The sequence below is a fragment of the Elgaria multicarinata genome, chromosome 7 (genome assembly GCF_023053635.1).
Source record: "Elgaria multicarinata webbii isolate HBS135686 ecotype San Diego chromosome 7, rElgMul1.1.pri, whole genome shotgun sequence".
Taxonomy (NCBI): Eukaryota; Metazoa; Chordata; class Lepidosauria; order Squamata; family Anguidae; genus Elgaria; species Elgaria multicarinata.
Window position 1 is genome coordinate 114,595,127 of NC_086177.1, and position 24,403 is coordinate 114,619,529.

General features: G+C 48.6%; 1 protein-coding gene across 2 annotated transcripts in view; it reads right to left on the reverse strand.

Moving 5' to 3' along the window:
* Positions 1 to 21,934, reverse strand: part of CPSF1 (cleavage and polyadenylation specific factor 1) — a 62,995-nt gene extending 41,061 nt beyond the window's left edge. For both annotated transcript variants that reach the window (XM_063131225.1, XM_063131224.1), the window contains exons 1-9: positions 21,865 to 21,934; positions 14,934 to 15,090; positions 12,232 to 12,259; positions 10,085 to 10,218; positions 9,003 to 9,083; positions 7,651 to 7,802; positions 5,525 to 5,671; positions 1,444 to 1,583; positions 745 to 855 (exon numbers count right to left, since the gene is read on the reverse strand). In XM_063131225.1, the coding sequence (XP_062987295.1) occupies positions 745 to 855; positions 1,444 to 1,583; positions 5,525 to 5,671; positions 7,651 to 7,802; positions 9,003 to 9,083; positions 10,085 to 10,218; positions 12,232 to 12,259; positions 14,934 to 15,077 (937 nt within the window). In that variant the 5' untranslated portion in view covers positions 15,078 to 15,090; positions 21,865 to 21,934. The remainder of the gene's footprint in view (positions 1 to 744; positions 856 to 1,443; positions 1,584 to 5,524; positions 5,672 to 7,650; positions 7,803 to 9,002; positions 9,084 to 10,084; positions 10,219 to 12,231; positions 12,260 to 14,933; positions 15,091 to 21,864) is intronic.
* Between the last annotated feature and the right edge of the window lie 2,469 nt (positions 21,935 to 24,403).

Here is a 24,403-nt window from a genome sequence, read left to right on the forward strand (position 1 = left end):
AGTGTTCTGCACTAGCTCCAGCTTCCGGAGCGGCTTTAAGGGCAGCCCCACATACAGTGCATTGCAGTAATCCAGCCTTGAGGTTACCAATGCCTGTACCACCATGGCCAAGCTGTCCCTGTCCAGGAGAGGCTGCAGCTAGCGAACCAGGCAAAGCTGGTAAGAGACACTCCAAGCCATGGCAGCCCATGAGCCTGCAGCAACAGAGATGGATCTAAAAGCACCCCCAAACTACGAACCTCATCTTTCAGAGTTAGTGCAACCCCATCCAGAACAGGCAACGAGCCTGTCTCCCGGACTTGGGAAACACGATTACAAAAAAAAGTTTGGGGGAAATGCCATCTGCTCCCTTGTCCCAACCCCTTCCATGCCAATAAAATTTCTACAATCAATAAAATGTTGTAAACCGCCCAGAGAGCTTAGGCTATGGGGCGGTATATAAATGTAATAAATCAATAAAATAAATAAAAATTATTTGAAAATATGAATCATGAACCCATGTGGCAAAGCACAATGCATGTTGAACAGCATCAGTAGCAGCTTATCTGATTTGGACATGGGATTTGTAGTTGCCCATCATTCCTTCCCCGCACCCCACATCTATACAGAAAAGGGAAGCGTAAGAGATGTGGGGCTGGCCGATTCAAAGCCCGTGAGGGAGAGCCGCCCCTTTCCCAATGGTTCCACCTCCAGGGTTACTAGCAGCTCACCAACATCCAATGAAGGAAAAGTAACCAGGCATACTTAGTGGGAAGACTGTGGTGCCATTGGTGAGGCTGTTGAGGGACACGCCGTAAGGTGGCACACTCTGGTTGAGGTACAGCAGGGAGTTCACTGCAAAGATCACAACACCTCCTAGAAGGGAGGGAGGGAGGGAGGGAGGGAGGGAAAAGAGAGTTAAGCAGAGACGGAGCTGTTACTCTCGAACACAGGTTTGAAACCATAGAATCATAGAACAGCAGAGTTGGAAGGGGCCTACAAGGCCATCAAGTCCAACCCCCTGCCCAAGCCAGTAATACACCCTAAAGCATCCCTGGCAGATGGTTGTCCAGCTGCCTCTTGAAGGCCTCTAGGGTGGGAGAGCCCACAACCTCCCTAGGTCACTGGTTCCATTGTCGTACTGCTCTAACAGTCAGGAAGTTTTTCCTGATGTCCAGCTGGAATCTGACTTCCTTTAACTTGAGCCTGTTGTTCTGTGTCCTGCACTCTGGGAGGATGGAGAAGGGATCTCCTTTAAGTGGAGGTGCTGGGAGCTTGAACCTGGGACCTTACAGGTGCAGAGCACGGGCCGACGAAGCTATCGACCTCCCCACAGCGTCCAACCTGGGTTCAACACCCGCCACCTCGGACTTCCATTCAAAACGGACTCCCCACCCCACAGCTATTCACAATTTCCAACCAGTGTTCTACACCCAGCACCGCTGCTTCCACTGGTCCTCTCACCGATGGGCTTGGGCACGGCCAGGGCCTGCGTGCAGTCAAAGGGCAGGTTGCTGAGGGACCAGATGACCGGATGGACCTTCTGCATGATGTTCAAGGAGATGGCCACAATGCTGCAGGTGTCCTGGCGCACAGCCACCCGTCTGCAAGTCGGGGGGGGGGGGAAGGGAGAGAAGAAATGAGCTCTGTAACATAGCACCCCCATCCTCAGATACCTACTGCGCCTTTATCTGGACAGAGATAGCCTAGCTACAGTGATCCATGCTCTGATAACCTCTCGTTTGGATTACTGCAATGCGTTATACGTGGGGCTGCCTTTGAAAACGGTCTGGAAGCTTCAGCTGGTACAAAACAGGGCAGCCCGTTGACTAACAGGGACTGGCTGGCGAGATCACATCACGCCAATCCTTTTCCAGCTTCATTGGCTGCCAGTCCAGGTCCGGGCCCGATTCAAAGTGCTGGTATTGACATTTAAAGCCCTAAACGGCTTGGGGCCAGGCTATCTGAAGGAACGCCTCCTCCCATAGGTACCTGCCCGGACCCTAAGATCTTCAGGGGTCCTTCTCCGTGAGCCCCTGCCAAAGGAAGTGAGGCAGGTGGCTACCAGGAGGAGGGCCTTCTCTGCTGTGGCACCCGGCTGTGGAATGAGCTCCCTAAGGAGGTTCGCTTGGCACCTACATTATATGCCTTTAGACGCCGGGTGAAGACCTTTTTATTCTCCCAGCATTTTAAGAGTTTATAAATAAATTTTAACTTGGTGTTTTAAATTTGTAATTTTGCATTGCTGCTGTTTTTATCTGGTTGAGCTTTCATATTGTATTTTATATTATGGTTTTATACTGTTGTTTTATTCTTTGAATGTTTTTAATTTTTGTGAACCGCCCAGAGAGCTCCGGCTATTGGGCGGTATAGAAATGTAATAAATAAATAAATAAATGGTCTAAGTAAGGGGGGAGAGCGAGAGGCGTCTGAATCTTGGGGGTGAGAGGATAAGGAATGGTCCTTGGCAGTATCCGATCCAAAGAAAAGGAAGCGCCGGATGGAGCTCTGGGATGCGACGGGGTCGAACGTGCTCCAGGAGGGCCCCATCACCCCTTCGCCTCCTCCAACGGTTACGAATTCTGCAGCGTTTCCAACACATCCTCCAACTTGGAAGCCCTGATCCCTGATGCGCCCGAGCGTAATGCGACCAACTCAACAGGGGAGAAACCGCTCTGCAAGTGCTTAAAGGTCCACCTCTCCATAACGGTTCTATACACTCGAAGTTTGGGCTCTGAAATTCAGACCAGATCTGGCTCAAATTAACTCTAGCTATTCTGCAACAGTGGCATTGAAAAATTAGGCACATCACAACTATGGCAAGGCTACCTGCAATTCTTCAAGTGCAACTCCATAATGAGGATTTATAGGGCATACACTGAGAGTGTTTTGGAATTGTAAACGCCCTAAAGGTAAGATTTTCGTGAAAATTTTGTCAACGTTACGCTTTCAAATTCTGAAAGCACAGAAAACACAAATCCCTTTTCACTCCTAAAACAGCCTCTTCTGACTCCCCTTCTTCCTGCATGCCGTTCCATCTCCCCGTCCCCTCCTGGCTTCCACACCACACACACACTTCACCCTGCACAATGTAGATGCTTTGGAAATAAGTGAGCACCACAGCAGTGGTTCCCAAAGTGGGCGGTACCACCCCCTTGGGGGCGGTGGGATTGCATAGGGGGGCAATTAAGAGGCAAGGGGGCGGCAGGGGGGCGCTCGAGGTGGTCTTTTCCGAGAAGCGCCTCTCCAGAAGGTCTTAAAACCCAGGAACATTTTTATGGGAGAAAGTAGTTTGGTCCAAAGCCATATAGGGGAAGAATCCACACATGTATTAATACCATTTAAGAAGAGTTCTTTTAACGGTGAATTGAAATGTTTCAAAAGCACCAAAATGCTAATGAAGAGACATACCCTGTTTGGTGTGCCCCGCCACGCCGGGTGCAAAACAGAGGCGTTTGCTCTCTTTTCCCTTCCTCCCTTGGTAAGCCTGCGGCAGGTACTTTGGATTTTGAATAAATATTCAATTAATTGTTACTGGTTTGAATTTTATTGTTATTATCTTCCTTAGCGGGTCGTTGAAAACCGCTATTCTGAATAATGATTTTTATAGTGTAGGTTAGGGGGCACTCGACATGAATTTGTGGAACCAAGGGGGCAGTGACCTGAAAAAGTTTGGGAACCACTGCGCTACAGTAACAACACTCTTCACTCTTTCAACTCTGCAAAGCAGCCTTCCCCAACCTAGTGCCCTCCGGATGGGTTGAAATGCAACTCCCATCATTCCCAGTGTGGAATGGATTATTCACACAAGACAGCACAATCCCTGGGAGCTGCAGCGCAACATGTCTGGGGGGATGCTAGATTGGGGAAGGCAGCTTGCACCGTTAGTCACACCAGGCAACCCCCTTCCTGGGCTTGCATGTTTCTCGGCAGAAGCCCCGGGTTTTCTCCTAGCACCGTCACACCACCCACCTGGTCAGGGAAAACAAAGACCCTGTGCAGCCACGGTGCTCACATCGCCAGCGTTAGAGTTCAGCTCATCCAAATTTAGCCCCCTTGCTACTCTTACTTGGCTACCTGCAGACGGAGTTCAGCCTTCGCACATCTCCCGACCTCTGCCCATGAGGCAGGCCGAGGGAAAGGGCAGCCCCAGTTCCACCCCTTTGCGACTGGGAGCTCACTGGCTGGCCCCTGCCCAGAAGGCCAGGGGGCACATCTACATGGGCTCTTTACACCAAGGTAAATGCACAGATTCCCATTTTAGGACACATGACACAGCCGTCTATTCGCCGCAGCGTCAGCTTTTAACCACGATAACGTGCAGATTCACAGTTGGGATTTACCGTGACTTTTAGGTCAACGTCCGAGTTTGCACCGCATTATAGTTATGTGTCGGGGGAGTTAAATTGCATTTTGAGATGTGGGCAGAGCTTTGAGGGTAGAACAATCTGCTTGGCTGATTTCCCGCCTTCCTACCTATCGGCTGCCTCATTCCTTCGCACCCGCCGTTTTCAGTTTGAATTCTATGGGAGCTAATAAGATAGAGCTTAGTAAAACAAAGGGGGACTGGGCAGCGACAGTCCCCTCTCGCTTCTTCCTCTCGCTTCCTCGTTCCTTTCCCTCGGTTTGTCATATATGCAAGAGGGAGGAGATGTGTTCCGTCCCCCTCTCGCTTCCTCCTCTGCTGCCTCGTTCCTTTCCCCCTCGGTTTCTCATGTATGCGAGAGGAAGGATATGTGTTCCGGTCCCCTCTCGCTTCTTCCTCTCGCTTCCTCGTTCCTTTCCCCCTCAGTTTGTCATATATGCAAGAAGAAGGAGATGTGTTCCGTCCCCTTCTCGCTTCCTCCTCTGCTGCCTCGTTCCTTTCCCCCTCAGTTTGTCATATATGCAAGAGGAAGGAGATGTGTTCCGTTCCCTTCTTGCTTCCTCCTCTGCTGCCTCGTTCCTTTCCCCCTCAGTTTGTCATATATGCAAGAGGAAGGAGATGTGTTCCGTCCCCTTCTCGCTTCTTCCTCTGCTGCCTCGTTCCTTTCCCCCTCAGTTTGTCATATATGCAAGAGGAGGGAGATGTGTTCCGTCCCCTTCTCGCTTCCTCCTCTGCTGCCTCGTTCCTTTCCCCCTCGGTTTCTCATATATGCAAGAGGGAGGAGATGTGTTCCGTCCCCCTCTCGCTTCCTCCTCTGCTGCCTCGTTCCTTTCCCCCTCGGTTTCTCATATATGCAAGAGGGAGGAGATGTGTTCCATCCCCTTCTCGCTTCCTCCTCTGCTGCCTCATTCCTTTCTCCCCCATCCTGTTTGAGCTCCGCATATAAAATTTACAGTTTTACTTGTCTCTCCTTCATAGTGAATGTGCACATTATCAAGTACGCTATTTTTAAAAAATCAGGATATAAATCGCTGTTGCTGCTGCAGTGTGACATGCGTTGCCTACGTTCGAATCGGCTAAAATTCGGGTTAAGTTTAAATGAGAAGCAATCCTGCTGTCGTATAGACGAGGACAGGGTCAGGCCTGGCAATTGAGGGGAAGAAGGAAGAGAGGACGCACCCGGGCCAGGTCTGGTTGGGTTCGAAGAGGATGAGCAGGGTGGGCTCATAGTAGCCGTACAGGAACTGCATATCAATGATGTTGAGCAGCTTCTCATCCAGCTCCCGCACGTCAATGATGTAGCTGGGCAGGAAACTTGACTTCTGGCTGCAACAAGAGATCAAAGGAGTTAACCGGGACCAGAGAGGGCTATCAACCGCAAATGGCCATGGCAGCTAAGTGGCCCTAACCTGTGCCTTCTTCGATATCACCCGACTGCCCCTCCCCAACCAGTTAAGATCATCCAAGAGATCTTGTTCTGCTGTTGCCACTTGAGGCTTGGCTGATATGTACACTAGGTAGAGCCTTTTTGGTGGTGACACCTTCCACCTTCCCAGGATGCCCACGAGAACAGCTGTTTAGCACTTTAACAAAACTTTGCCAGGATTTTCAAAGAATGATAGAAGAGTAGAGTTGGAAGGGGCCTACAAGGCCATCGAGTACAACCCCCTGCTCAATGCAGGAATCCACCTTAAAGCATCCCTGACAGAGGGTTGTCCAGCTGCCTCTTGAATGCCTCTAGTGTGGGAGAGCCCACAACCTCTCTAGGTAATTGGTTGTATTGTTGTACTGCTCTAACAGTCAGGAAGTTTTTCCTGAAGTCTAGCCGGAATCTGGCTTCCTGTAACTTGAGCCCATTATTCCGTGTCCTGCACTTGGGGAGGATCAAGAAGAGTTCCTGGCCCTCCTCTGTGTGACAACCTTTCAAGTATTTAAAGAGTGCTATCCTGTCTCCCCTCAATCTTCTCTTCTGCAGGCTAAACATGCCCAGTTCTTTCAGTCTCTCTTCATAGGGCTTTGCTTCCAGACCCCTGATCATCCCGGTTGCCCTCCTTTGAACATGCTCCAGCTTGTCTGCGTCCTTCTTGAACGGTGGAGCCCAGAACTAGACGCAATACTCAAGATGAGGCCTAACCAGTGCCAAAAAGAGGGGAACCGGCCCCTCGCGTGATTTGGAAGCTATATTTCTATTAATGCAGCCCAATATAGCGTTGGCTTTTTTTGCAGCCACATTACATTGTGATGACGTGGTATCTGGAGGAAGGGATTAGCAGTCCGCCTTGGGTTGTTGCTTTGGTCTCTTTCTATTATGATTATGATTTTTTTCCTTATGCCGGATGCAACCGTTCTTAACTGTGGAGGGCACCATGTTGGATAAAGCTGCTTTTTATGAGACCTGATATCAATATACCTCCTCAGCTGTCCCCACACCCCAGCAGTTGCAGATCAGAGGCATGTAGTCTGTGAATGTCAAGGTTTAGCAAGAATATAGGAACATATGAAGAGCCCTGATGCTGGATCAGACCAAGGGTCCAACTAGTCCAAACTCTGTTCACACAGGGGCCCACCAGCCATTGGCCAGGGATGAACAAGCAGGACATGGTGCAACAGCACCCTCCCACCCATGTTCCCCAGCAACTGGTGCACACAGGCTCACTGTCTCGGATACTGGAGGTAGCACACAGCCATCAGGGCTAGTAGCCATTGATAGCCTTCTCTTCTAAGAATTTATCCATCCAAATTGGTGGCCATCACCACATCTTGTTGCAGTGAGTTCCATAATTTGACTATGTGACTAAAATCCTTCTTTTTATCTGACCTGAATCTCCCACTCATCAGCTTCACGGGATGACCCCAATGGGTTCTAGCATTTTGAGAGACAGAGAAAAATTTCTCCTTCTCCACATTCTCCGCACCAGGCATAATTTTGTACACCTCTATCCTGTCTCCCCTCAGCCTCCTTTTTTCCAAGCTGTTGTAACCTTCCCTCATAGGGGAGATCCTCAAGCCCCTTAATCATTTTAGTTGCCCTTTTCTGCACTTTTCCCAACATTTCCATCCAAACCTTTTTTGAAACCCCTTTTCACTCACTGCCAAAACAACATCCTGTGGCACTGAGTTCCACAGATTAACGTATGCTTCGTGCAAAAAATATTTCCTTCATGTCTTGAAGAGTCGTTTGCCGTTTCAAGAATGTCCCCTATCTCTAACTGCTGCCCCTCTCTCCAGACACCAACTATTCTAAATCCGTGACCATTTTAGATCTTCTCTCAGCCAATCAGCAACCCGCTTCACCAGCACCTTACCCTTCACCCATGACCCCTTCATGCTCATCGGTCAGCGTGTCTCTGCGGAAGGGCAGCACCACCAGTCGCGTGCCATAGATCAGCATCACTGCACAGCGCCCGTCTGGGTCCACCCGCACTTTGGGGATGTGGACGTTCTGCACGAAGCCATCCTGAGCGAGAGACAGAAGCAAGCCGTGAGCCCTGGGGAGCGCAGCACAGGTGAGCGCTGGGGCCTGCCTTCTTCTAGCCTCCTTCGCATCCGGCCTTCATGCCGCCTCTCAACCCACAGACACTGCCCAATTGTTACAGAACAGAACAGCTAGCGCAAAGAGCTGTGATGGATTTAAGGAGGGAGAAGTCATGGTTGTGCCCTGTGGGCAGGGTACAGATGCCACCCTAACCGCTGCTAGCAGGTGGTGTCCTGTGCCATACTCTGCTTTGAGCACAGAAGTGTGCGTGTCATAGAATCATAGAACCATAGAACAGCAGAGTTGGAAGGGGCCTACAAGGCCATCGAGTCCAACCCCCCGCTCAATGCAGGAATCCACCCTAAAGCATCCCTGACAGATGCTTGTCCAGCTGCCTCTTGAAGGCCTCTAGTGTGGGAGAGCCCACAACCTCACCAGGCCACTGGTTCCATTGTCGCACTGCTCTAACAGTCAGGATGTTTTTCCTGATGTCCAGCTGGAATCTGGCTTCCTTTAACTTGAGCCCGTTATTCTGTGTCCTGCACTCGAATCACAGAATAGCAGAGAATCACAGAATAGCAGAGTTGGAAGGGGCCTACAAGGCCATCGAGTCCAACCCCCTGCTCAATGCAGGAATCCACCCTAAAGCGTCCCTGACAGAGGGTTGTCCAGCTGCCTCTTGAAGGCCTCCAGTGTGGGAGAGCTCACAACCTCCCTAGGGAACTGATTCCATTGTTGTACTGCTCTAACAGTCAGGAAGTTTTTCCTGATGTCCAGCTGGAATCTGGCTTCCTTTAACTTGAGCCCGTTATTCCATGTCCTGCACTCGAATCACAGAATAGCAGAGAATCATAGAATAGCAGAGTTGGAAGGGGCCTACAAGGCCATCGAGTCCAACCCCCTGCTCAACGCAGGAATCCACCCCAAAGCATCCCTGGCAGATGGTTGTCAGGGATCGCTCTGCATTGGTTGGCTGCAGCAACAGCTGCTGCTGCTGCTTTGAATGTCATCAGACGACAAGATTGGGGCGGGAGGAAGGAAGGATGGATGGACGGAATTGGCACTAGAGCATTTCCTAGGGATGCGAGAGGCCTGCTAGCGTCCCTCGACTTTTAGGAGGATGAATTGGAGCTCCTCCCACAACGGCTCTTGAGATTAAACTGTAAACCCTCAGATACATACCCTCAGCTCTGGCTCCTCGAAGTAATGAAGGGAAAGTGTTTTCAGGTCATGGGTGCCAGGGTCATACTCCACCACCGCGAGCTGGGAGACAGAAAAGGAGAAATTAATGGCACGGACATCTGCTCAGACTTTCCTCCATCTTTTTCTTCCATGGAAAGTTATAAATATGAACATGACCCCACACTGAAACCTTGAGAAGGGAAGACTTCAAATCTGAATAATTGCCTCCCTCCCCTATTGTTAGATCCTATGGTGGAACGGCTGCCGGAAATAGAATGGAATGACATTTCCGTTCCTTTCCTGCTTATTGCTACCTTGCTGTGTACTGTTTTAATATCGACATGCCCTACGCCCCAATTTGCATCGTCTGCTCTTCCGCTGCTGTTCCTTCCCAAAATGCAAACTATTTTTAGCAGTTGCAGAAAGACACAATGGATTTAGAGTTCCACGATCCTCCCTCCTCACAATGGTCCAGGAAGATGGATGGAAAAAGCTCAGTTTCCATTGAGCCCAAGAATTAATTTTGTTGTGTGTTACGCCAAGCAAAGCTGTGGTCCGTTGCTAGTTAAAGGTAGAAACACCAGAGGTGCCAAGGAAAGGCTCTGTGGGCCACCTTTCCAGGCCCCACACTGCCTCCATCTATTCTAAACACGATCTGCAGCTCTCCCTGGCCCCAGTAGACGACAGGGTGATCTGGGGTTCAACGTAGAATCATAGAATCATAGAATAGCAGAGTTGGAAGGGGCCTACAAAGCCATTGAGTCCAACCCCCTGCTCAAGGCAGGAATCCACCCTAAAGCATCCCTGACAGATGGTTGTCCAGCTGCCTCTTGAAGGCCTCTAGTGTGGGAGAGCCCACAACCTCCCTAGGTAACTGGTTCCATTGTCGTACTGCTCTAACAGTCAGGAAGTTTTTCCTGATTTCCAGCCGGAATCTGACTTCCTGTAACTTGAGACCGTTATTCCGTGTCCTGCACTCCGGCCACAGCTGCTCCTCCCTCCACATCACACACCTGCATCACGTGGCCCAGCTCTTCCAGACACCTGCCTGCCCACGCCTCCTCCCCCAGAGGGCAACCTACCTTGGCATCCTTGAAGCTGAGTAGGAGGGCGTCTCTCTTGGCTCCTGCAAGCTGTACACTGGCCATGGACATGACATTGCCAAAGAAAGAGAAGGCGGCCACCAGCTCAAGTTTCTCCTTGTGACCTTTGCTCTCTGTGCAAGACAACAAATTAGAATGTGATGCAGAGAGCCAATGTTGGAGACACACACAAGCCCTGACCTAGCCTCTTCATCTCAGCCCCCTCCCTACAATGGAGTCCCCTCTGCCTGAAATAAGCCTCCCAAGCCTTTCAGCTTGTGTCTCCCTGTTTGAACTCCATGGGCGTTACCCAACAGCGGCCTGAGATGATGAAGGTTCCAATCCAGGTGAAGGCCTTCCCCCTTGCACTGGGTTGGGGAAGTCTGTAGGTTGGACCTGCCTCCATGACATGGCTTGGGACCACAATACCTGATGGAACGCCTCTCCCGACATGAACCTACCCATACACTGTGCTCAACATCTAAGGTCCTCCTCCGAGTGCCTACTCCGAGGGAAGCTCGGAGGATGGCAACAAGAGAGAGGGCCTTTTCAGTGGCGGCCCCCCGACTGTGGAATGATCTCCCCGATGAGGCTTGCCTGGCACCAACATTGTTATCTTTCAGGCATCAGGTCAAGACTTTTCTCTTCTCCCAGGCATTTTAACAGCATCTAACAACGTTAAGTTTGTTTTTAATGGACCCCAGAATTGTTTTTAAATGGATACTGTTGTTTTTATACTGTTTTTTATGTTTTTGATGGTTTTTAAATTTTGTATACTTTTAATGTTTACTATTTTTAATTGTTGTAAACCGCCCAGAGAGCTTCAGCTGTGGGGCGGTATATAAATGTAATAAAATAAATAAATAAATGACTGCTTTTGCCCTTTGATACTCTGGCCCCATCCCTCCCGTCTGCCCCACACAAACCTCCTCTTTAAACCATCAATACTGAGAAGGTGGGCGTAACATAGAACACTAATGAGTGGTGCAGTAAAGAAAAGGCAGTAAAGAATGCAGCCTCGTTATCCCTTCCCACATTCCCTGACTGCAGCAAAAATAGTGAATGTATGAAATGGCCGTTAGCCGCTGGTGCATCTATCCCAATGTTATCTTCTCCGAGCGGCAGCAACTCTCCCAAGGTCTGAGGCAGAGATCTTTCCAAAACCTACGGCCCAACTTCCTCTTAATGGAAGATGCCAGGGGCTGAACCTGAGACCGGCCGTCTGCAAGCAAAACATGTGCTCTACCTCTGAGCTACAGCCCGAATTGAGCTGCAATTGGTGGCAAGCAAGAGGGTTCAGTACATAGCACCTGAAGAGGTCTTAGGGCAGTGTAAGAGAGCTGGTTAGCCCAGAGGTAGCTGAATCATAGAATCATAGAATAGCAGAATTGGAAGGGGCCTACAAGGCCATCGAGTCCAACCCCCTGCTCAATGCAGGAATCCACCCTACAGCATACTTGACAGATGCCTCTTGAAGGCCTCTAGTGTGGGAGAGCCCACAACCTCACCAGGCAACTGATTCCATTGTTGTACTGCTCTAACAGTCAGGAAGTTTTTCCTGATGTCCAGCTGGAATCTGGCTTCCTTTAGCTTGAGCCCGTTATTCCGTGTCCTGCACTCTGGGAGGATTGAGAAGAGATCCTGGCCCTCCTCTGTGGGACAACCTTTGAAGTATTTGAAGAGTGCTCTCATGTCTCCCCTCGATCTTCTCTTCTCCAGGCTCAACATGCCCAGTTCTTTCAGTCTCTCCTCATAGGGCTTTGTTTCCAGACCCCTGATCATCCTGGTTGCCCTCCTCTGAACACACTCCAGCGTGTTCAGAGGAGGGCAACCAGGATGATCAGGGGTCTGGAGAGACCTTGAGAGACCTTGAACCCAGAGAGCTGGCACTGGAAGCAAACCACTGCCCGCAGTCCCAAGGCAACCCCTGGGAGTGCCTGCCAGGCAAGGAGGTCACCAGCCCCAGTGACTGCAGTGGTGGGTTCCTTCAAGGGGTAGAGACAGAGCCTGAACATGGGACAGCATTCTTCTGAAGCGTTCTTGGATAGCAGACACCCTTGGGTGAACATCCCACCCACACAGCTCCTTTTCCAGAAGCCCCCAGCACACCCCTGCACCCCAGACCACCCGCATTCCCACCCACTCACCTGCGATTCTGTCATTTTTGGTTGCAGTCTAGAAGAGAAACAGAGGAACGTTATCAGTCCTGCAGTCACACTGCACCAGTGGCACAGAACTGCTCAGATGTCATCGTCCGTCCCCACCTTCTCTCCAGGGCAAAGTGCCAAGCAAGCTCCAGCCTCTGCCTTGAAGTGATATTAACACTTCGGAGAGAAAGGAAGGAGCAGCAAATCTCGCTACGGAGACAGAGGGCTCACTCTGTCCCCAGAGCTGCGCACGTATTCTGCTACTCATGAGAATGCATCTCAACACCTCCCCATCTCAGACCATTCCACAGCTCTGAAGCCTCTCCCTCAGCCTGTGTCACCACAGCTTCAGGGCTCCCCCAACCTCTGCACTGCCCCACTGTTGATGTTTCTCGGTTCGGACATTCAGCTGCACTTTTCAGCTTTGGGCGGATGAAACACCCCCTCTTAAGGAAAAGACTCAGCATTTTCCTGACCTCCCCAAAAGGATGGCCACATTCAGTGCTTTCTAAAAAAAAGAAGCAGTGTGTCAGCAAATCCATCCTAGAGGGACAAAACCGCACTTCCCTGCAGCCTCTGCAAAATCCAAATTAATTCCAGAAAGCACATCAGGATCCACATCTAGCACAAGAGCAGGATGGGTGCAGGGCATGTGTGCTTATGTGTAAGAGAAACTGGGGGGTGGGGTTCTGGAGAGACACTTCCCATCCTCACAGACACACTTTCCTATGCAGCTCAGCAATGGCTGGAATATCGCAGAAGCATCCATGCATGGAGCCAATCCTGACCTGAGATGTGAAGGCCCGGAAAAAACCCGGAAAAATTCCCAGGGGGGGGGGGGAACGGTTTTTTCTGAAAAATTGAAAAAAATGAAGGAAAAACGGATTACGGGATGTTTTATTTTAGCATGATGAATAAAATGTTTAAGACAAGGTGTTCAGATATTTACTTCTCCAAATGATTTCTAAAAACTATAGAGTATCGGATTATTACAATTTCTGTGCACTGAGAACAAGTAAGTCCTAGGTTGCAAACTGAGACTACAACTCCCAAATGCAAGAGCAAGATGCATTTCTGCCTCTAGGGGGCAGCACTGCCATGGAAGCAGAGACTGAAACTAATACTGATAGCTATAGGTCAGAAAATGAGCCTGATTAAATTTCATGTATATTCATCGAATCTTGGTGTGTGTGTCGTCGCCCCCATCCCCCCCCCCATTTTTCTCAGTTCTTTGATGGGAATGAGGGCTTTATGTCTTGACACTGGAGGACTAGCGGAGACATAAATAACTTTCTTTGTTACTAATGTTGACGGTTTCTTCAGTTGTTTTTTAAAATTGTTTTTTGCCTGCTCCTCATAAACTGGCAGAACCAAAGAGGTTCCTTACAGTTCAGGTGTTCCTAACAGTGCAGGAGCTTGTAGCTCCATTTGTTACCAAAACAAAGTTTAAAAAAGTAAATTAAATTTGTAATAATTGTTTGAATTCACTACTTTTAATGTAATAATTTTATGCCAAACCAACTTGGATGTAATTACATTTTATGTTCCTAAAGTAACAAAGTGACTTTCAATATGTAAAAGTGCTAATACTGCATTATTTCAATTTTTCCGAAAATTTCCGTTTCCCCCCCTCCCCCAAAATGGGGGAAAACCGGGTTTTTTTCATGACTTCAAAATTTCTGGAAATTTTACATCTCTAATCCTGACACCAATAAAGAGCAGCCATTTCACCCACTTCCAGGCACATCTGGTTGCTTAATCCCAATGCCCAAGCAAACAAGCCCCCAACCAGACTATCACAACCTGTCCCAGCTTCCTGCCAGTACCCAAGGATGCCACGGGGCACATGAAGCGTGAACTGCCCACCCAAGCGGGGTTTGGGAAACCCTCCTAGGGCTGCATCCTGTACCAGCTCTGAGTCACTGCTGGGCCCGGTCTCCTTGTTTGACACTCCGCGTCGTAGGCTTGGCCTCTATACAACTTCATGTGCTCCACAGGACGACGTTACATTGCGTGGAAAAGAACGTCTTTGTTTGTTGTTTAATCCACGGCCTCTTAGTTTCAGAAGGTAAACGCCCACTTCTTATATTGACATTCAAAGCCCTAAACGGTTTGGGGCCAGGTTATTTGAAGGAACGCCTCCTCCCATACGTACCTGCACGGACCTTAAGATCATCTACAGGGGCCCTTCTCCATGAGCCCCTGCCAAAGGAAGTGAGGCAGGTGGCTACTAGGAGGAGGGCTTTCTCCGCTGTGGCACCCCGGCTGTGGAATGAGCTCCCCAGAGAGGTCCGCCTGGCGCCTACACTGTATTCTTTTCGTTGCCAGCTGAAGACCTTTTTATTCTCTCAGTATTTTAACACTTAATTTTAACTTAAATTTAAATTTTACTGTTCTAACTCTGTATTTTAATCTTATATCAATTTTGCTGCGTGGTTTTATCTCGGTTGTGCTTTTGATACTGTATTTTGTATTTGTGCTTTTAACCTGTCGGTAGTTTTATGATGGTTTTAATTTTTGTGAACCGCCCAGAGAGCTTCAGCTATTGGGCGGTATAAAAATGTAATAAATAAATGAATAAAATAAATAAAATATATTCCAAGCTAAGGAACCAAGTAAGGGTTCCCTCTTCGATCCCTCCAACCAACATGCACACTTATAGCAAAATGAATTATCTTCCACAAACAGGTAGTTCAGAGTACCTCGGAATCATGGTTGAGCCTGTAAACATACAGCTGAGAGGTCCCTGCCACCACCAAGTTGCGCTCAGCGTTGGAGAAGAAGTTGCAGTACATGGAGAACTCCAGCCCCGTGGGAGGGTGGGCCTGTTTGTACACGGCGTACATCTTAGCAGGCTCCCTGCAAAGAAGCACATAGAATCATAGAATAGCAGAGTTGGAAGGGGCCTACAAGGCCATCGAGTCCAACCCCCTGCTCAATGCAGGAATCCACCCTAAAACATCCCTGACAGGTGGTTGCCCAGCTGCCTCTTGAAGGCCTCTAGGGTGGGAGAGCCCACAACCTCCCTAGGTAACTGATTCCATCGTAGTACTGCTCTAACAGTCAGGAAGTTTTTCCTGATGTCCAGCTGGAATCTGGCTTCCTTTAACTTGAGCCCATTATTCCGTGTCCTGCACTCTGGGAGGATGGAGAAGAGATCTTGGCCCTCCTCTGTGTGACAACCTTTGAAGTATTTGAAGAGTGCTCTCATGTCTCCCCTCAGTCTTCTCTTCTCCAGGCTAAACATGCCCAGTTCTTTCAGTCTCTCTTCATAGGGCTTTGTTTCCAGACCCCTGATCATCCTGGTTGCCCTCCTCTGAACACGCTCCAGCTTGTCTGCGTCCTTATTGAATTGTGGAGCCCAGAACTGGACACAATACTCTAGAAGAGGCCTAACCAGGGCCCAATAGAGAGGAACCAGGACCTCACGTGATTTGGGAGCTCAGTGGGTGGGGGGAATCTCAGTGGGTGGGGGGAGCGGGCAGTGGGGAAGAGGCAAATGTCAGGACTAAGGCCCCCAGCAGCTCCTGACCCTGAGCGATGTCCGCGTATCTACCAACCAGCTCTGGCCAAAGGAGGGAATTCCCAGGGGCTCTGCTGTTGGGTTCCTTACAAGAGACATTCCTCACCCTGTGCCTTGCCTTACCTCACCTTCCGTTTGCCCAACTTGAAAGAAGCTGGACTTGACAGCTAGCAACCATTATTGCTGGTCTGGGCTTTCTAAAGCGACCAAGAGAGCCAGGAAGAGTTGGGAGAGGAGGGCGCACCAAATAAAAGGGGAAACTCCTGAAGGTGAGCAAAGTCATCAGTGCACGCTGCTCCAACACAGGTCATATACCGTATTTCTTCGATTCTAAGACACACCTTTTCCCCCCCATATAAACATCTCTAAAAACGGGGTGTTTCTTAGAAACCCAGGTGTGTCTTAGGGTTGTTTTTTTCTGTTGGTGGTACTGAAATTAGTGTGCGTCTTACAATAAATGGCGCCTTACAGTCAAAGAAATACGGTATTTGGACTAATGCAGGCTTGTCAAAATCAGAGATAAATCCAGAATCGCAGGTGCAACTCCTCTTGAGCAATCACCCTGTGCAACCCCTGAACTGAGCAGCCCAAAAGTCCTGGAACAGCGCTCTATACCTGAACCATCACCGTATCACATCCAGTCTTAGTTCCTGAAGGGGGAGTCATAGAATCATAGAATAGCAGAGTTGGAAGGGGCCTACAAGGCCATCGAGTCCAACCCCCTGCTCAATGCAGGAATCCACCCTAAAGCATCCCTGACAGGGGCTCCTTTCCCCCACTCCAGTGTATTTCTGGTAACAAAGGGTTCAGACAAACAATGGAAGATGAAGATCGCTGACAACACACAGACCGCAATCTGATTGTGTAAGATGACGCCATTCTTGAAGCTGACAACAGTTGTCGTGGATAGTACAATATTTATTTTTAATACTGTTGTTTTTATGGTTTTAAATCTTGTATACTTTTTTTACTGTTTTTAACTTTTGTAAACCGCCCAGGCGCTACAGCTATGGGGCGGTATATAAATGTAATAAATAAATAAATAAATAAATATTTGAACTGACAGATCAGCATGAGACAAGATGGCTTCCCGATTCATCTGCCATAGTCATGGCCCAACAGCTTCTTTGCACCCTGGTGTATTGTCCAAGAGCAGGGAGTGGTCAAGGTGTTCCCCCCCACCGATGTTGTTGGACCACAACTCCCATCAGCCCTTGCCAGCATAGGCAAATGGTGAGGGATGACGGGACTTACAGCCCAACAACGTCTGGAGGGCTGCACGTTCCCCGCCTCTGTCCTCAAGTATTCAGGACAGAAAGGTTGGAAAGGAAGATGTATGAAAAGTGGTGGTAAGTATTTGAACTAATCTCTAATCTCTGATCCATCCAGATTGTTGTTATTGTTATTATTTATTTATATAGCACCATCAGTGTACATGGTGCTGTACAGAGTAAAACAATAAAATAGCAAAACCCTGCCGCATAGGCTTATATTCTAATAGAATCATAATAAAACAGTAAGAAATGGAAGAGAATGCACCAAACAGGCACAGGGGAGAGTAAAACTAACAGTATAAAAGTAAGATCAAAATAAAGTTCTAAAAGCTTTAGGGAAAAAATGTTTTTAGCTGAGCTTTAAAAACTGTGATTGAACTTGCAGTTCGCAAATGTTCTGGAAGAGCGTTCCAGGCATAAGAGGCAGCGGAAGAAAATGGACGAAGCCGAGCAAGGGAAGTAGAGGCCCTTGGGCAGGCGAGAAACATGGCATTAGAGGAGTGAAGAGCAAGAGCGGGGCAATAGTGTGAGATGAGAGAGGAGAGAGAGGAAGGAGATAGACTGTGAAAAGCTTTGAAGGTCAACAGGAGAAGTTTATATTAGACTCTGAGGTGAATTGGAAGCCAATGAAGAGATACTGACCAAGTTTGCACGATCACCGCAGCCAGCCCATCATGGCTTATTTAAGCAAAGGTGGGTTGTGGCACGTACCAGCAGACTTTTGAATTTTCAAGCTGCCCAAACCCGGTGAGACTTGGTTGTTGGCATGGTTAACAAACCACCAACAACCCTAAAACAGCTCATCGTTCTGGATGGTTTGTTATCTACAGCAACAACCCACCGTCACTGGGTTCGGGCACCGTGACAAGCCACAGTCACAGCTTGAATATTCAAAATGGCCATCAGCAGGCACCACAGCCCACCATAGCTTAAATAAGCCACGGTGGGCTACTTGATTATGCGAACCAGCCCTCTAGAAACACGTTCGCCCTGGGCTTTCCTTAAATGAGAGTAACTGATAGTCAGGGCAACATTGAGCCTTATGCAGACATTTCATGAGGCCTGTCTGTTTTTTTCAATGGCATTTGGAAAGCAGGGCCTACAGATACTTTTTCCAAATGAGCTGGCAGAAATGCTCATACCCGTTACAGTGTAATAAAATGCCAACTTCCCATATTTATCTTGACTCCTTTCATATGCAATTATATAATCCATGTTTCGATCCACGAAACAAAAGCAATTTCCTTGTGATCACGTTTGCATCAATTCTACCCACAACTGATTCCCTCTCCTGGTTTTCCCACATTCTCCACAGGGAATTTTACAGCTCCACTGAAACAATTCTCTTGCTTACTGAGAAGTCTGGGGATGCCAGGAGGGGAATGGGCTGCTACCTGGGGTGATGAGGAGAGTGGGGGAGGGAGAGGGAGAGAAGCAGAGGCCCGCCACTGACATTCTGCCTCTCCAAATAGCTGCACTGCACAACCCAAGAGATACATATCCTATATCCACATCTCTTTCAACAACCACTGAGAGTGCTAGAATGGAAGTCTTGAATTAGCATGAGTCTTGTGACTTCAACATCCTCTCCACAATGCAAAGGCTGCTTTCAAAGACTAATCATAGGAACACAATAAGTGCCCTGAAACTAGATCAGATCAAAGGCCTATTTAATTCACACAGCGGCCAACCAAATCACCCCATGGGAAGCCTACAGGAAGGACATTCAGCACATTAGAGGAGTTACTCCTGGTGTGTTGCATTCTTAGTCCTCCTAGACAAAAGTGAGAGCCAGTGTGGTGTAATGGTTAGAGTTCTGGACTAGGCCTCAGAAGGTCCGGGTTCTAGTTCTCACTCAGTCACAAAGCTCAGTGGGTGACTTATGGCTAGACACTAACTCTTCGCCTAAGCTACCCACAGGATTGTTGTGAGGATAAATTTGAGAAAAGGGTCATGTATGCCACCTTGGGCTTCTTGGAGAAAAGGTGGAATATAATGGTAACACACACAAAAACACAAAAACAAATAACCAGTAGAAAAAAACCAAAGAAACCCCCAGAGACCAAAACTGGGAAGTGTGAACATCAGAAGTGCCCTGATGCTGGACCAGACCAAGGGTCCATCCAGTCCAGCATTCTGTTCACACAGTGGCCAACCAGACGGCCATGGCAAATCCATAAGCACCCTCCCACCCATGTTCCCCAGCAACTGGTGCATATAGCACATTTAATTTTTGTGAACCGCCCAGAGAGCTCCGGCTATTGGGCGGTATAGAAATGTAATAAATAAATAAATAAATAAATAAATAAAAATAGCCATCAAGACTAGTAGCCATGGACAGCCTTCTCCTACAGGAACTTATCCAACCCCCTTTTAAAGCCATCCAAATGGGTGGCCATCACCACATCTTGTGGTAGCGAGTTCCATAGTTTCACTAGGCGCTGTGTGAAGAAGTCCTTCCTTTTATCTGTCCTGGATCTCCCACCCATCAGCTTCATGGGATAATGAGCCCCACTGGATTCTAGTATTATGGGAGCGGGAGAAAAATGTCTCCCTATCCACATTCTCCACCCCACAGCACCATGTACATTGATGGTGCTATATAAATAAATAAATAAATAATAATAATAACATGAACAATTTTGTCCACCTCTATTTTGTCCCCTGTAAAAGCACTTCACGCATTTAAAGCACAATTGCTGTACTGGGTTCTTTTGGAGATGATGCAGCGGGAGAAAAATATCTTCCTATCCACGTTCTCCACACCAGGCATCGTTTTGTACACCTCTATCAGGTCTCCCTTTAAGAACATTTTGCAACTAAGATTGTAGTGCCTGAATTTGCTTTGCTTTCCCCCCTCCTCCTCCTCCCTCCCAATCCCCTTTCCTTTTGTGTCATGTCTTTTAGATTGCAAGCCTGTGGGCAGGGACTGTCAAGAAATACTTCTGTAAGCCGCCGTGAGAGACTTTTTTGGCTGAATGGCGGCATAAAAATGCTTAAATAAATATAAATATATATAAATAAATAAGAGCCCTGAGGCTGGATCAGAGCCAGGGTCCATCCAGTCCAGCACTCTGTTCACACAGGGGCCAAACAGCAGTCGGCCAGGGACTCACAAGGCAGGCCATGGTGCAAAAGCACCCTCCCACCCATGTTCCCCAGCAACTGGGAGTTGAGGAAGAGGCCTCTAAGTCAGGTGAAGCCAGGAGCCCCTCACCCCATGGTTAGGGTTGCCATACGTCCTGGAAAACCGGGAATGCCCCGGTTTCCAAGCATTTCCAAAATGTCCCGGCCACTCAGTCAAGAATCCCGGATTCCTGTTCCAGCCGGCCAGAGGAATTCCAACCTCCAAAATGGTGCCTTGAGCCTGCTTGGTGGAGTGTAAGTCTCTATACTGAAGTCGCCTCTAGCTTTTGAGAACTAGTAGAGAATCATAGAATCATAGAATAGCAGAGTTGGAAGGGGCCTACAAGGCCATCGAGTCCAACCCCCTGCTCAAGGCAGGAATCCACCCTAAAGCATCCCGGACATAGATGGTTGTCCAGCTGCCTCTTGAACACCTCTAGGGTGGGAGAGCCCACAACCTCACTAGGCAACTGATTCCATTGTCGTACTGCACTAACAGTCAGGAAGTTTTTCCTGATATCCAGCTGGAATCTGGCTGCCTTTAACTTGAGCCCGTTATTCCGTGTCCTGCACTCTGGGAGGATCGAGAAGAGATCCTGGCCCTCCTCTGGGTGACAACCTTTTAAGTATTTGAAGAGTACTATCATGTCTCCCTTCAGTCTTCTCTTCTCCAGGCTAAACATGCCCAGTTCTTTCAGTCTCTCTTCACAGGGCTTTGTTTCCAGACCCCTGATCATCCTGGTTGCCCTCCTCTGAACACGCTCCAGCTTGTCTGCGTCCTTCTTGAATTGTGGAGCCCAGAACTGGACGCAATACTCTAGATGAGGCTCTAACCAGGGCCGAATAGAGAAGAACCAGTACCTCACATGATTTGGAAGCTATACTTCTATTAATGCAGCCCAAAATAGCATTGGCCTTTCTTGCAGCCATATCGCACTGTTGGCTCATGTAATTTAGAAATGTAATTTAGTGTCATTTTTCCCTGTTTGTTTGCTTAAATTGTTCTTTGCCTATTATTTATTTGCAGGTGCTTAAGTGCTTTAGGCTGCAATCCTATGCATACTTACCTGGGAATAAGTCCTACTTAACGTAATAGGATTTGTTTCTGAGTAGACACACATAGGATTGCAGTGTTAGATAACTAAAGCTTAGATAGCTTTCTTTCTTTCCCTAGACCTTTACATATTGTCCAGTTTTTTTAGGAAAATCCTAGCCCCCCCCCCCCCAATTGTCCAGGTTTTGTGGATTCAGAATATGGCAACCCTACCAGTGGTCCCCTGAGGCAAAGCACCAGTTCAGGCCCTGAGGCGGACAAGACCCCGCTCCAGCCCCCAAGACAGGACGGGGAGGAGGGACAGGGGGTCCCATTCATAGAATCATAGAATAGCAGAGTTGGAAGGGTCCTAAGAGGCCATCGAGCCCAACCCCCTGCTCAAGGCAGGAATCCACCCTAAAGCATCCCTGCCTCGACCTCTGGGGCCACATGGATTTGGCTGTGGGGCGGTGTAGGGCTTCCTTTGCTTAACCGCGACTCGCCTCAAGATCCCTGGATAGGGCAGGCGTAGAGTCCAAGTGAAGGCTGCCTGTCGTGTAGAAAGCAATGGCGGCCAGCCCCACAGGGCCTCCTGCCTGCACCCCACACACACACACAGCACCCCCCGCCCGACTAACCGTGCTTCCCCCACCCCACAACCGGTAAACCGGGCTTACCTCCCCTGCCCCACTCCTCAAATCCCCCTCAGCCGGCGAGGAGCAACCGCAGCAACGGTCCGGGTGGAAACAAGCCCCGCCGGAACCACCGAGGCAGCAGCGGAGGCTCAGTCGAGCGAGAAGCCAGGCTAGAACGGCCTCAGAGCGAATGGGCGGGGCTGGGAGTGAGTCCGCCGGAGAGCCGAAAGGGCGGGAGGAAATCGCAAAGCCTGATTGGCCAAGGAGCAGGCGGGGGTGGTAGAGATTGGTCAGAGGAGGAATGAGTGACGGACTGGTGTCCAAAAGATTCATAGACTTGGGAATAGTTGCAAAACATGTAGAATGGTACCTTCAAGACTAATATGTTTTGTGGACTCCACTTCATCAGATGCGTGAGTGTTATACTAGGGTGACCATTGGTAGGGTGACCCTATGAAAAGGAGGACCAGGCTCCTGTATCTTTAACAGTTGCATAGAAAAGGGAATTTCAGCAGGTGTCACTTGGATACATGCAGCACCTGGTGAGATTCCCTCTTCATCGCAACAGTTAAAGCTGCAGGAGCTATACTAGAGTGACTAGATTTAAAAGAGGGCAGGGCACCTGCAGCTTTAACTGGTGTGGTGAAGAGGGCATTTCACCAGGTTCTCCATATATACAAATGACACCTGCTGAAATTCCCTTTTCTATGCAACTGTTAAAGATACAGGAGCCCGGTCCTCCTTTTCATAGGGTCACCCTAGTTATACTCAGTGCACACATATATTAAATACGGAATACTGAGAGCCAATTTTCCTAATCCTAAATGATAATACGGCAGGCCTACCCAGATGAATTAGAAATCTAAGAATTTTTAAAGATGTGTTGATTGTTAGTTTTATATGCTCTTTTATTAATTTTATGTATTTGATTTATGTTGTATTGTTGTACTAATGTTGTTCCCTGCCTCGATCCAAAGGGAGAGGCGGGTAAGAAATAAATAAATTATTATTATTATTATTATTATTATTATTATTATTATTATTATTCAATGCTGGCTATGCAGGGCAGTCTGGACATTATTATTACTTTTTAATGTTATTTATATCCTGCTTTCCTGCCAAAAATGGTGTGCAGTAATAAAAGACAGGTTAGGGGTGGTTCCAGAAGGTGGTGCTTGGGGAACATTGCTGGGCCCCGTGGATTCTCCAGTATGGGGTTCCTCAGGGTCAGCTCTATGCGCCATGCGGTTCCACATCTCCACCTGAGCCACTCCCAGGCTGAGGCTGTGGAACTCCCTACCGAGGGAGGCTGAACTGGTTCTCTCTCGGCTGCCCTTCCTTCGGCGGACCACAATTCAAGGAGGCCTTGGGCATGTGTGTGGCTGAAGGGGATTTTTGGTGGCGGCTGCCTGTTTCTTTAATTGTTGTGTCTTCCTTTGGCGGGGGCTCACGGAGAAGGACCCCTAAAGATGATCTTAGGGTCTGCGCAGGCATAAGAATTTATTATTATTATTATTTATTTATTTATATAGCACCATCAATGTACATGGTGCTGTACAGATTACACAGTAAAAAGCAAGACCCTGCCGCATAGGCTTACAATCTAATAAAGTTGTAGTAAACAATAAGGAGGGAAAGAGAATGCAAACAGGCACAGGGAAGTGTAAACAGGCACTGGGTAGGGTGAAGCTAAACAGTATAGAGTCAGAACAAACTCAATATTTAAAAGCTATAGGGAACAGAAAGGTTTTTAGCTGAGTTTTGAAAGCTGTGATTGAGTTGGTAGTTCTCAAGTGTCCTGGAAGAGCGTTCCAGGCGTAAGGGGCAGCAGAAGAAAAAGGACGAAGCCGAGTAAGGGAAGTGGAGGTCCTTGGGCAGGCGAGAAGCATGGCATCAGAGGAGCGGAGAGCACGAGCGGGGCAATAGTGTGAGATGAGAGAGGAGAGATAGGCAGGAGATAGGCCGTGAAAAGCTTTGAAGGTCAACAGGAGAAGTTTGTATTGGATTCTGGAGTGAATTGGAAGCCAATGAAGAGATTTCAAAAGTGGAGTGACATGGTCAGAGCGGTGGGCCAAGAAGATGATCTTAGCGGCAGAGTGGTGGACAGAGACCAGCAGACTGATGTGAGACAAAGGAAGGCCAGAGAGAAGAAGGTTGCAGTAGTCCAGCCGAGAGATAACCAGTGCGTGAACGAGAGTCTTGGCAGAAGAGACAGACAAAAATGGTCGGATCCTGGCAATATTATACAGGAAGAAACGACAGGATTTAGCTACTGCCTCGATGTGAGGAGTAAAGGAGAGCGAGGAGTCAAATATAAAGCCAAGACTACGAGCTTCCTTGACCGGAGTAAGCGTGACATCGTTGACAGTAAGAGGGAATGAGAGATGAGGGGATGCTGGATCAGACCGAGGGTCCATCTAGTCCAGCACTCTGTTCACACAGGGGCCAACCAGCTGTCGGCCAGGGACCAACAAAGCAAGACATGAGTGCAACAGTTCTGGATCCAAGAGCACCCCCAAACTACGGACCCGATCCTTTAGGGAGAGTGCAACCCCGTCCAGGACAGGGCAAACATCACCTC